The 14,060-nt window shown below is 37.8% G+C and overlaps 1 protein-coding gene across 2 annotated transcripts in view; it reads left to right on the forward strand.

Annotated features, from left to right (window-relative positions):
- Window positions 1-14,060, forward strand: part of slc4a3 (solute carrier family 4 member 3) — a 71,027-nt gene that overhangs the window by 12,784 nt on the left and 44,183 nt on the right. Inside the window, exons 3-4 of one of the 2 annotated variants that reach the window (XM_060876846.1) lie at window positions 9,131-9,287; window positions 13,069-13,310. In XM_060876846.1, the coding sequence (XP_060732829.1) occupies window positions 9,131-9,287; window positions 13,069-13,310 (399 nt within the window). Of the gene's footprint in view, window positions 1-9,130; window positions 9,288-13,068; window positions 13,311-14,060 lie in introns of those variants that run through there. The other variant, XM_060876847.1, reaches the window with a different exon arrangement.

Consider the following 14,060-nt stretch of genomic DNA (forward strand, 5'->3'; position numbering starts at 1 on the left):
TGCGTATGTGTCATGCAACAGAGTCAAAGACAAATGCCTAAAAGTTTAGTTTAGAATTTATTAAAGAAACTGGAAAATGTGTCAAACGTGAAACTAACTAGCAAAATGTCAGGCATTCAGCAAACAACAATACAAGGACAAATTTAAAAATGCCTAAAACATGTAATAAAGCATGATCAAAAACAGAATAGCAATCATAGAAACAAAAGGCTTGGTAAGTTTGGGTAAGGAACACCAAACATTACATCGCAAAGAGGTTGTGTCCAGAGTCTGTTTATAAAGGCTGTAAGTGTGATCGAAAACAGGTGTGCGTGATTAGAACGGTGTTTTTGAACATGGTAGTGGAGTGTGGTAGTCGAGGAACGTAATCTCTGGCAGCCATGTTTGTAGGCTGTGGTGTATTCTGGGAAGTGGAGTCTCTGATGGATTCCGGAACAGGCATTAGAGTATTTATGAAATGTTTATTTTTGTCAGTCAAAATATGCAGCCAAATGATAAAGGGATTTGACCTGGACATGTAATTTGGTTGTGAGAAGGATTTTATTCATCTATATATAGATGAATAAAATCCTTCTCACAACCAAATTACATGTCCAGGTCAAATCCCTTTATGATTGAAAAAGACTGAGATGCTCTGAGACTGGATGTTTTTCTAAATGCTGAGTGATTGCTAGGTTTTCACATGGCCCAATATGAAAACATGTCAGGGTTCAGATTCAATTGGACTAACTGTACATGTGAAATGTATTTCAGACTAGTATAGATACTGATATGTATAGGCAGCTGTTTCAGTTTTAGATAAAGAAGCTTGTAAAATGTTCTTGTGAAGCTGAGAGAAAAAGAGCTTCATGTTTACCAGATTGTGTTTGCCTGTCTCATTGTAAATGACTCAGATTACTGCAAAACATTTCATTTTCCTTTGCATTCAACTGTCATATCCTTTTAACTTCTCTCCACTGCGATATTCACACGGTGAGCTGCTCAGTGTGCCTGCTGTATTTTAGTGTAATGTAACCCAAATTCTAAAAAAGTGCAAGAACCTGATACTTTTTAGCTAATGTGAGAGATACTAAAAAAACGGTTAATTAGTACTGTGTGTGAGGTCACACAAGTTTTTTTAAAAGACCTTATAGATGTGGAAATTATGTCTTTAGTGAGGTCTATTCTCTGATCTAACAGTTAGGGAACATACGAATTTCAGATGTTCTGGTAATTCATAAAGAGCTAAAATGCTAAAACATTTGATAATTAGATTATTTAAATTCCCTACTGTGTCTGGTGTTTCCTTTTTTGTAAATGTAGTAGTAAAAATAGATTTTTCAGTTCTGAGAATATGTGTGTGTGTGTGTGTGAGAGAGAGAGAGTGTGTGCTTGTGAGCGTGAGTGAGAAAATAATTATCTTGTATCATTGCAGTGTTGTTTGAGGTCTTTTGATGAATAGAAAAGAAGGTAAGAATATCATTCAAAGGCAGATTGCTCAATGAAGTTAAATGTTTAGTAAGTAATTTGTTAATGTTCAACCCATTGTGTATTTGCTAATACTTCTCTGGGAAATCTTTACTTAGAGCTGATCTCACATAAAAAAAAAAATTAAAGAGGCAAGACCTCCAGACAGCTGGAAAACAGAGAGAGAACACACTGCAAAACGTCCATTAACATTCACTGAAAGCAGGTGTGATATTCAATACATCCCGCCACTGAGTCTGACCCAGTGTTGGGATGGTTTACAGGGGCTGAGGGTTGGAGCAAGGCTGCATTTGAAAAACTGTTGGCTGAGGAAAGGCTGCATTTTGTTCTCTGTGGTCTCTGATACCAGATCAGTCCAGTCCAAGGCTGTGTGGTGGCAGTGGTTTGGATATCAACAGATCTTGTTTCAGTTCTTTTTTCTTTGTAAAGAAGTGGAAACCTAGTAGATAGTACAACTAGGTACTATCTAAAATAGAATAGGCATAATAGGATCTTTCTTTCATTACTATATCTTATGGCATCTCAAGTAACCATTCAGGGGGAAAGGCTATTCTATTAGAAGCTAGAAAGAGAAAGCAAACCTTATTTATTTGTTGTATTCAGAGAAGTGACTGAAATCACAGGAGTATAGTGAGGAGTATATCACTCCTGTGTAGCACTGAAGTATCCCTGCATGCAAATATCTGATTTAACACAAATTCAAACAAATCAGGTGACTACATAAGTAGCCTGATTTGTTTCTTGACTTTTTAGTCAAATATCAGGTAGAAGGCAAAAAGAAGCCATTTTAAGCTTTCTCTTTGGTGCAGGCATTGAGATGAATAAAACATAAGGCAAGGGACAGAGTCAGCAAAAACACCAGTAGATAAAACATTTAAAGTACATGTCACAGCTGAGATAAGGCAGAGCAAACATGAAGCATTACCTCTGAGTTCACCAGACACCAAAATTTAATTTATATTGCTTTTTATCTTGCACTCCATTTTTATAATTGTCTCTGGTTTTGTTTTCCACCTCCACAGCCAGATGTCCGAGCTAAAGCTACCTTTATCTGTGCCCTAAATACCTGTTTTCTGTGATTACAATAGACTTTATACTGATGACGTTTGTGGCTAGAAATCCTCTTATTATTCTCTATTCTTGTAGAGTCTGTTAATAAGGATAGAAATGTATTCTGCAATTAAATGTGTGGATAAATGTGTATTCTACGCTTGTACAATAAATGGTACATTTATTGGTACATTTATTGTAATGCTTATGCTTAAGTTAACCAAATCAGTTGTACTGTAATGATGTAACAAACTACGAAACTAAATGAGACAAAAAGCTGTTTGTAAGTGTGTCTGGTGGACATCCAAATTATTTGTGAATTTGCTCAGATCGTCTTGTTTTCTCTCCTTAGCCATTGGCACCCATTTGATCTTCTTCCGACACAGATTCATTGTCCTTCAGTAAGAATGGCAATGTTATCTCTCCAAATCCTCTCCGTCATCGTGGGCTAAAACAAAAAGGATCTGTAATGAAATTTTCATGATGAGTCACTGGTGTCTTGTGTAGAAAATGTCATATGCAGTGAGGCTTAGTGTTGGATCTAGTGCCTGAAATATTGGCATGATCTGGGGTTATGAGTAATAAATGAGAAAATATGTATGGATAATAAAAACAACAGTCCTTCAGGTCTTATACAGTGTATAGCTATATACAGTGATATCAGCTGAGAGCCTTAGTACTACAGGGTAACTAGAAGCATTTGTTTTTAAAAGCCACCATTTTTAGACAACACCTTTATGCAAAGCATGCTGGAGACAGTGCCTGTTTGGTCTTGCTGCAAGTTGAAGTCTCCACGACTAAACCACCACTCTTGTAGCAGAGGTGAATTAAATTACCGTGTCCATTGGTGTATACAGTAAGATGACATTTATCACATGACATGTTAAGCATTTTCAATTTTGGTAACCAATGAAAGATGCATTTCAACTGTAGCTCAGGACCTTCAAGGATATTTTGACAGCCAGTATCTCATCAGATTTAAGCTTATGTCCGTTTCACTGTGCCGCATAACCGTTCAAAAATTTGATCAAAGCATGACATTCATTGTGTGAGATATCTCACTTAGGTAGTAAGACTGATTTTAGACTGACTGTTTTTACCACTACATTTCTAAACCTTTTTGTATTTTGGTGAAATTCATGTATTATATCTTAAAGCGGAGGTTTCAAAGAATGTTATAGGCAGAAAACTTTAAACATTTCGCTCGTTGTCAGAATTGGAATTTATACATAGTGAAATATACTACATACATTTTTAAAAAATGACCTTAACAATGCTTAATAATTAATAATGCTTGATATATTATGACAGATTTGACAGATTTTTGACATAGAGCCACTCCAAAGGATTAATTTCCTGATAAATGACTCTTTCTAATAATTCAGGTAAATCAGATTGTTTGCCTGATTCTCTTTTGTCAGTAGCGAACACAATGCACTAGCTGTCCATCCTGGAGGCTCCATGCTTTTGGACATGTGTGTCACTGAAGCGCTTTCACCTGACATTGCAGTGGTTTTGCATAAATGTCAGTATGGCAGTCTCAACCCAGGGATCAGCTGGAATCGTGTTGCTATGACAATGCCACTGGGGCAGTGCTAACAAGCTGCAGCTGCAGTACAGATACAGATTAAGAGTCGTACAATATCTGATCAAATCCATGTTTCATAAATACACGTAAGTACAATTAGATCGCGTAGTCAGTGTAGGTGTAAATACACTCACATGTACAAGGGATTTGTTTTAATTGGATTTAAAGTTCAGGACAAAGTATACACAAAATACACAAAATGTATACATGATATTCACACAATGTTTACACAGATTGTAGTCTCAGCCTCATACGCTGATCTGTTTTGTACATATTTCTGGTCACATGCGTCAGGATCTTGAAGGCTGTAGACCGATTTGATGTCTGAATTTCTGTATGTTGTATGGTTTCCAGTGAAAAATAAGCCTATGAACATCATACAAATAAACTTTTTGGAGTAAGATATACTTACTGAAAAGAAAAGAAAGTTCACTGTCAGAAAGTATCGTTAAAAGTTTTTTCTTAAAAATATGTTTGTTGTTTTTCAAGGAGTTAGAAGAGATCTGTGGTTGGTCTGTTTTTGGTCAAGTTTATTCATGACATATATTAGAAGATTAGAAAAAAGATTAGAAAATGCTGCAACGTTTTACAACTTGACTGAGATGGATCTCATTTTAACATATCGTCGCTGTCAGACGGAATCCTCATATCTCCAAAACCGTTATTTTTCAGGAAATGAAAAAAACGCTGTACCTTATCTGCAGTGCACAGGGTTTAGTCCGCGTTGCAGTGGATTGTCTTGCGCTAAATTCCTGTCCTCAGACGAGCACCAGAACTAGCGGGGGTCTTTTTTTTTCTTTGAGCCCAGTGTTTTGAAGACATTTACCTCAGAAGACGTGTTGATATGTTGCGACTCTTATTAAGGAGAAATATGCCGCAAAGCTCTGAGGAAGAAGTGGACAGTTGAAGTGTCCAATGGAGTTATGAGATTTGCACTCAAGCTATTTTCAAGACTTTAGATTGGTTAATAACTTGTAAAAATAACAGACCCACATGGGGACTGACCAATAGCATCGATATGTGAAAAATATGAAATTGACCAAATTTGGACATACGAGGTTTCCGCCCGACAGCGACGATATCCTTTTATTTGATACAGCAGATAATTCAACAGCTGGCTGCTCAGTTGTATTTTGGCGAATAGTATGTTATATTATTCTGAATGTCACTCAACTGACAGGTTAATGCATGATATAGACCAATTTAGGGCTATGATTAGCTTTTTTTTCACTATTGCCCTAAGCAAGCAAGGTATAAGCTAGTTTTATGACCAGAGCGTGCTTTAATTCTAGTGGATTTACATTTAAATTGCTTCTTTCAGTATGAAAATTTGCTACTGCTTCAACTGTGAAAGATCACACAGTACCTGCCTCTACTGAGTGGGTGATATGATACCCACTGCAGTGGCCTTGTTCGGGATATCTACACTCTGTGAGAGCTCTCTTATACAATTACAATGACTCCTTTAATGCTTTACTTTTTATATAACTTCACCATTGTAGAACGGCACAAAGACTATAAGTTGAATCGCAAAGCCTCTTTCATCTCTTCGCTGTGTCAGAGGGCAGCAGTAATGTAGAAGTGGGCTGGAACTGTTGTCCACCTGTGCTCTGTGTAACTCTATATCCAGCTTACCCTGTGTGCTAATGAAGAGCAACCAAACACATCTGTTAGCCAACGTTGATTTTCCAGCCCACATTGCCTCAGTTTGCCTCAGCGTCATGATGAATAGAGCTACAATCCATAACCTTTACAGCCATCGCTTGCTCTCAATCGTCGCCGGACCATTAACATTCGCACAATGAGGTGGTGCTCTGACTCAAAGAGAAGAGAAACAAATGCTGCTTGAGTCCCCTGTCCTCTCTCGGGTCCAATACAGTAAAGAGATAGGGGGAAGTGGCATTTAAAAAGCGATCTGCTAAAAGGCCGTCCATTGTTTTATGTTTGTTTGTTCTTTTGTCATTACATCGTAGTAATTTAGGTGAGACAATTAAAATAAAAACAAAACCAATTAAAAAACTGACCAATGGCTATATTTCTTTCTCTTTTTGAATAAAGTTAAATATATAGTGCATTTTGCGAGCCCTAGCATGCCACTAGCAATAGCGCAAAATTTATCGATTGAATATAAAGTTGAAAATGAATAAAGTTTCAAAATTCCTGCATGTGAGCGAGCTGAAGATGGAAGAAGGAATATGTAATGAATAGAAAGACATTTGGGATGTAGCTTGTTGGACTGAACAGCATAAGATTAGTGTATGTCAATAAATAAAAGCAAATCTGAAACATTAGACTTTATGATAGAATTGTGATTAGGCTTTTTTTAAAGTCAAGCACAACATGTCTCTTTGTTTGCTTTATTCTATCTGGGGCATTACTTACAAATATGCTAAAACAATATAGACTAATTAATTTTCCATTGGAATCACATGTTAAACTTGTAATGAATTAAAAATCAGTCTAAAGGTTTAGGTTACTGTGTGTTACAGGGTAATGTAGATTGTGAATGTGAATGAATACTGTATGATTTGTGTACATTTTGCTTTGGATTTTTAAGTTTTTTTAATGAGATGCTTTACACCTCTTCTTTAAGATGTTATTTAGAGGAGAAGTCTTACATAAATGAACAAGTATTTACTTTAGGAAGGTTTTCACCCTAGTTGTTGGTGAGACACCATTGGTGGGCCATTGGAATTTCTAGTACTTTTATCTTATCAAATAGATGCATTTGAACCCATCTATACTTGCACTTAACACTAGCTTGTACACCAGATATCATCAAACATCTAAATAGGGAATAAGGAATAGAAACAGACCAAACAGGACCAATCAGGATAAAACAAATGAAGGGACACGGAAAGACACACTATGAGGACTGGTGCGTAGCACACTTTATTTATAATGAAGGACTGGGTGCACCTCATTTCTTTTGGTTAGAAGTGTGAATGAGATCATTTTTGCAGGTTGATTTAAAAAGTCTTAAATACGTCTCATGTAATATCCTTGAAAAGGATTTACGAGATAAGAGTAAGATAATTCAGAACAAAAGATACTAAAAGTACTATAATCTCTTATACATATTTGAAAGAAAGGGCAAAGTATGTTATTTCACATTGTGTGTTGTGTCATTTGGTTTTACCTAAGGATCTCAGCCTAGGGAAAGCTTAGAAAATCTCAATTTTTCTGGAGACAGGTGGATGTGTCACTTTCTTTGTAACTGATAATAGCCTTTTTGTTTGTTGGTCTGGATCTTAAAGGGCAGGGAGTGCATGTTCTTCTTCTAGGGGAGACCCCTAGACTCTGTTGTCTTACAAATGAGCAGCTACAGGACATGACACAGGTGCTTATGAGAGTAGTAGTTGTTGTAGACTCCCTGAGCTTTGCATTTTGCCTCCCATGGGCCTTGTGACATTTACTCTGACTGATCTGTCAACCTTGTAACCTGCCGTCCTGCTTCCTCGACCTGCACCGTCACTCCTGAACCTCTTCAAAGCTGACATTAAAATATTTGAGGCCAAGAGGTCAACAGCTTCTGGCCTCCATGCTACCAGAGCATCATATATGAGTTAATGGTAAATCCGACTGTGGCAGACACTATTAAATCTCATATACGTCTTAGTTCTTTCTATACACTCAAATTCAGAGAAGAGTGAAGAGCCTTAAATGATTTCAAGAACACTTGAGAAACTCTTTTGCTGCAGTTTGCACTTTGTAATTACACTTCCGTTAAACATTTAGAATTTTTTGGATTCTTCATATTCATTATTTCTTCTATTTTTAGATAGTAATCCTTGAAATAACAAATGCTTACATTTATTGCATTTTCTTACAGCTGAGCAGTTGAGGGTTAAGGGCCTTGATCAACAGCCCAGCAGCGGCAGTTTGGTGGCCCTGGGATTTGAACTTTCTGAACAGTAGTCCAACACCTTTAACATTGCACCTTTAACACTTTTATGCAGTAATGTTCTCATACATTATAATCGCAAATGCCAACTGAAATCTTTTTTTTTTAACACATGCATTTTTTTTTAACACATGTATTGCTGGTACCTTGGCTTTTATCAATAAATAAGTATATCTTCATATCGTGTTAGGACAACTACTTTTTTCAAAACACTCTTTGAAAACAAGATGTATTGATGTATCAAATGCAAAACCGTTTTTTGAGTTTAGAATGAGAATGCTATACTATTGTAGCACTCTGTTACCTCATGTATACCAAATAATTCTGTTAGGGCTTATTTAGCTGGACTGTGCATGTGCAGCTGTGTTGGCTTACTGGTCAGCAGAGCAGGCATGTGTTACTCATCACCCTCTCTGATTGGTAGCAGAAATTTATATATTTATATAAATAAATATAGAGTATGAAGGATTTTAGTCTCAGGTGTAGCGCAAACATTCATGGAATGAATATAATATTGCACCAATTGTGACATTTGGATACTTAGTACAAATGAATGATCTTTTCTGGATTTTTATGTGACTTTAAAAGTTGAATTTCTATTGACAGTAATCACAGGGCCAATGACAATCACAGACATCCATCACTTGGCATAAAAACTCATAACCTTGTGGATCACGCATTTAATCTGTTACACAATAGAAGACAAACAAACAAACAAACCAATAAACAAAAACATAGAAAAGAAGTGTTCAATATCTTGACCAATCAGGTTTCCTAATTCTGCACCATGTCTAGGTCACTGTTGAAATATAAGCCAGTTTGTGATATTAACCATGTTAACAACTTTGTACAAAAGATCACACATTCTTTTACTGTGTATTTATGTGTGTATTCAGATAAAACAGATTTTTTTAAAAGGTGTACATATTAAATTCTAAGAAATTGTGAAATTTATCTGAATAATTCTAAGACTTTTTTTTATTAAAGGTATTACTGAGCATATCATTCTCAAAAAAGAGAAAGAAATGAGAAATATAAACATTTTCACTAATGATATCAAAACTCCACTGAACTTCAGTGAGACACTGACTATGTGATTGGGTTTCTGTTCTTTTAATCAGGTTCTGACTGAGGAGGAGAAGGGCTCCACAGAAGGGCTAGAGGATGAAGACTGGGATAGGGCTTTGTCTGTGGAGCGTTTTGGGGACATCATTACAGAGTCTGGCACGAATGGTGCAGACAAAATGGGTCGCAGCTACAATGAAAAGGACTTTGAATGTAAGTATAGCTGTTTTTGGATAACTACAGAAAAAAACCCTGGTGTCTTTCTGAGAAGAAAATGCAGTGAAATTTGTGCCGTATTATATGCCTAGATGACCTTTACAGCATCTTATACAGAGTAACATTCATTTAACCTTTCAATCAGAAGTCCATCATTTAACCATTGAGCTACCAAATGTAGTTAAATAATATCAGGCTTTGCATGAATTGAATTGATTTTTTTAATACAGACATGACCATGTTTCCCATAAGCATTCAACAAAGCAAGAGTTTTCTCTAGAAACCTAATAAATCTTTTTCTCTTCGTATACACTGCAAAGAATCTACGATTTCAGTATTATGTAATGATTCATTGAGGAAGACAAATAAGAAGAGTTCACATAGGCAACATGAAAAGGGTCTTCTCTTCCTTTATAAGCTTTTACTAATTATGCATTCCGAGAGACATGTTTGGTGTAATGACAATTTAAAAATGCAAATCACCTAAGGCTGGAGCATACTGCAGTGTTTTTATGATAATGTCATTGCATCCCTGTGTTTGATGTCTGGGCACAATTGTTCTGTCAGCTGAAACATTCAGTTAAACTAAACCTCTCAACAAACACAAAGATGTGAAAAGGATAGAACGCCTGCCCTGATGGCCATATGGGGTGTGACTGGGACCGCAAAGGATTTGCTCTGTGTCTTATTTATATGCTGCAAGTCTCCCAAAGGTTTTTACATAGTGTGCATGATAAACATTTGACTTCCTTAGTCTTACTATAGTCTTTTTTTATAGTCTAGAGCAGGGGTGTCAAACTCAAATTCACAGTGGGCCAAAATATAAAACTGAGATAAAGTCACGGGCCAAACTGAATATTTATTGAAAAATGAACTGCAACTGATATTTAATGTTCAACCTTTTTCATATGGAAACAAACTTTAGTTTAGCTTGAACACAGGATTTGGAACAACCAGAGCTTGATATTACAAACACATAAGAAATTAAATTTGAAATAAAAGACACATCAGGTCTTTATACCTATACTGTATATAGGTCCTTATACTTATAATGTTTTGTTTCATAGTGTCTTCTTATGTTATATTCTTTCGTTACAGACACGTTAGCTCTGCACACAAGACAAACAGGTCTGTCCTTTATATTCGTGAACAGATAATCTGCCTCCCACCTGTCTTGAAAGCTCCTATTGTCCATCTTTCGTTTGGCCATTTTTGTGGAGGGTGGAATTAACTTGCCCGATGTGACTGTAGCATGGTTGTTAACGACTGTCAACAGAGAATGAGGGGCGCTTGCTGTTCGTGACTACGAGTCAATACAGTGGCAAGGCATTCTGGGATTTGTAGTATTAGCGGAGCATGCGGCTAGCCAGCTGTAATGCACATTTGATATGATCTCGCGGGCCAAATATAATTACACCGCGGGCCAAATTTGGCATATTTGACATATATGGTCTAGAAAGACAGGAAACCCAATCTTGTTGAGATTTACAGTGGTGTGAAAAAGTCTCAGCACCCTTCCTGATTTTTGAATTTTTTGCATGTTTGTCAGTCACACTTTAATGTTTCAGATCATCAAACAAATTTAAATATTAGCCAAAGATAATACAAGTAAACACAACATGCAGTTTTTAAATGAAGGTTTTTATTATTAAGAACCGCCTTTTTAAGGTCATGCCACAGCATCTCAAGAGGATTCAGGTCAGGACTTTGACTAGGCCACTCTTTTTCTCAAAGTTTTTCTTTAGCCATTCAGAGGTGGATTGCCGGTGTGTTTTGGATGATTGTCCTGCTTCAGAACCCGCTCGCTTCAGCTTGAGGTCACGAACGGATGGCCGCACATTGTCCTTCAGGATTTTTTGGTAGACAGCAGAATTCATGGTTCCATTTATCACAGCAAGTCTAAAACAGCCCCAGACCATCACACTACCACCACCATTTCTTTTTCTGAAACGCGGTGTTCCTTTTACGCCAGATGTAACGGAACACACACCTTCCAAAAAGTTTAACTTTTGTCTCGTCAGTCCACAGAATATTTTCCCAAAAGTCTTGGGGATCATCAAGATGTTTTCCGGCAAATCTGAGATGAGCCTTTATGTTCTTTTTGCTCAGCAGCGGTTTTCGTCTTGGAACTCTGCCATGCAGGCCATTTTTTGCCCAGTCTCTTTCTTATGGTGGAGTCATGAACACAAACCTTAACTGAGGTGAAGTGAGGCCTGCAGTTCTTTGGATGTTGTTGTGTGGTCTTTTGTGACATCTTGGATGAGTCGTCGGCTGCGCTCTTTTGTTAATTTTGGTCGGCTGGCCACTCCTGGGAAGGTTCACCACTGTTCAATGTTTTCGCCATTTGTGGACAATGCCTCTCACTATAACCTTTTCCAGACTGATAGATCTCAATTGCTTTCTTTCTTGAAAGTGAATTTCTTTGGATCTCGGCATGATGTGTAGCTTTTGAGGATCTTTTCTACTTCACTTTGTCAGTCAGATCTTACTTAAGAGACTTCTTGATCGCAAACAGGTGTGGCAGTAATCAGGCCTGGGTGTGGCTAGAGAAAGTGAACTCAGGTGTGATTAAAAAAAAACTATGAATTTCCCCGCAGGAAAAAAATGCAAAGACTTCATTGCTTGCTAGATGGATTTTTTTTTTCTCAATTGTGCTAGGGATTTTTTCATTCAGGATTGTTTCCTGGACTGCAAGGTCACAGTCTGTGCTTTGTTCCAAGTGGTTGAACCAACAGGGCATAAGGAGTCAAAACTTTCCTTTAGGTAGGGATAGTAGATTTGCTCAAGGAGAAGACCACCAGGATGAAACCACTGGGGCAAACCAACGCCATGCCAGCCATCTTTGAGGCACAAGTGGTGGCACAATAAGACTCTGGGGTGTAGTTGCTACATTTCGTGCAGTGTGAACAAAATCAGCAGTATGTTTGGAAAGGTGTATAGTAGGTGATGAGACTTTTGGTGGCTTACCACATGCTGGTTCAGCAGGTTGTCCTGGTACACTTAGGAAAACAGCAATCATCAATGAGATGATATAGCGTCGGCAAAAAGGTCCATCTGCAATTTGGCAAACTGTTCCCAAATCTGGGACACTGCTTCTAGGTGCAGATGCTGCATCACTATTATACAATCCCACCAGGTGAGTTCCTCTCACTGAGACTACCCACAGATGGGACCATCTGGAGCTTCTTGCAAAAAAGCAAAGCAAATGGAGACATATGATGATTGATGTGTCTGACTTTAACTTATGTTGTCTAAGTGGCATAGCATGTGAAAACATCCCAGATCTGCTCAGATCTTTAGGACCAGACTGCTATCAATTCTTCGTGGTTGAGTGTTCTCACACCAGGGGGCCATGTCTGATGCTTCTGATAATCAGAGATGACAGGACCACCCGCATAAATCTAGAAAATTAGAACTTCAAGGGTAGAATTGTTTTGCCTGTGCTTGAAATGCGCACCAAAAACATCTGGATTCTGGGTGATGGATTGCTTTGCCGCTTCCGTCTGCTTATTATTAATTGTTGACCACGGTACAGTAGCTTTGTACTCTAGTAACTGTAAGTTTTGGTACTAGGGAAAATGTTAGTGTCACACATTAATCTCTATAAATGCTCAAAATAACAATTTAAACTGCAAAAATACACAGAGACAGTCTATTTCTGCATAGTAAAATTGTTTCTTAGAGTTGCAGTAGTGTTGCGGATTTCCTTGGCGAATATTTAAGCAATTAAATATGTCAAATACTTTGTATTGTTCTGTGTGTGCATCTGTTCTACCAGACCACCGCCACACGTTCCACCACACACACCACCCACTGTCCACCCACCTGCCCCCACAGCGCTTCAGGAAGAGGGTTCTCAGCATGGAGCGTCGGCGCAAGAAGAAACGCAGGAAAAAAAAGATGTCTATGCCACCCTCTGACGTCACGCCCACCATCCACGAAGTAGATGAGGAGGAATCTGAGCCAGACGTGCAGGGCCAAGACACCACACCCACTGAGCCCCCTGAACAACAGATGCAGGTAATTAGATGTGACGTGCCTGTATGTTTGTAATTAAGTATTAGTGCTCATAGCATAAATATTTCTCAGGCTGGCTTCATTATTATGAAATTAGTAGCAATGGTTTATAATTCACACCATAGATAAGACCATAGAGAGCTTTCATCTGGTTCCCTAGTGGCACAACAGTCTAATTGTTTTGGGAGATTGAGTTTTAATCCAAGGATGCCCCGTCATTATTGGCTGGAATCTGAGAGGACATATTAGACAGTGTTGTATTCGAGACCAGATCATTTGAGTCCGAGTCAAGACCGAGTCCAGAGAGGGTTAAGTCCGAGTCAAGACCGAGAGCAGAGAGGGTTGAGTCTGAGTCACGACCGAGTCCAGAGAGGGTTAAGTCCGAGTCCAGACCGAGACCAGAGAAGGTCGAGTCCGAGTCAAGTCCGAGTCCACATAAAGTCTGAGAAAAGACTTAAAAGTAACCCTGAAGCATATGTTAAATTTTTGGTGGAAGCAATAAAAATGAGCAACAAGCTCAATCAGAAAAGCACATATACCATTAATACTGTATATTACTCACACTGGTTAAAAAATGATGTCAGTTGAGGGCAAAAAGGAAACAACTGACACATAATATGACGTATAAAAACAATTTTATTACAATTACAGCCAGTACCACCAGTACCACTTTAATAGCCTACATGACAATTCTAGTACACATAACATTACTGTACCATATGTTAAACTAAAATATAACAACAATAAGTGAGG

Source organism: Tachysurus vachellii, chromosome 8 (genome assembly GCF_030014155.1).
Source record: "Tachysurus vachellii isolate PV-2020 chromosome 8, HZAU_Pvac_v1, whole genome shotgun sequence".
In the NCBI taxonomy this organism is placed as follows: domain Eukaryota; kingdom Metazoa; phylum Chordata; class Actinopteri; order Siluriformes; family Bagridae; genus Tachysurus; species Tachysurus vachellii.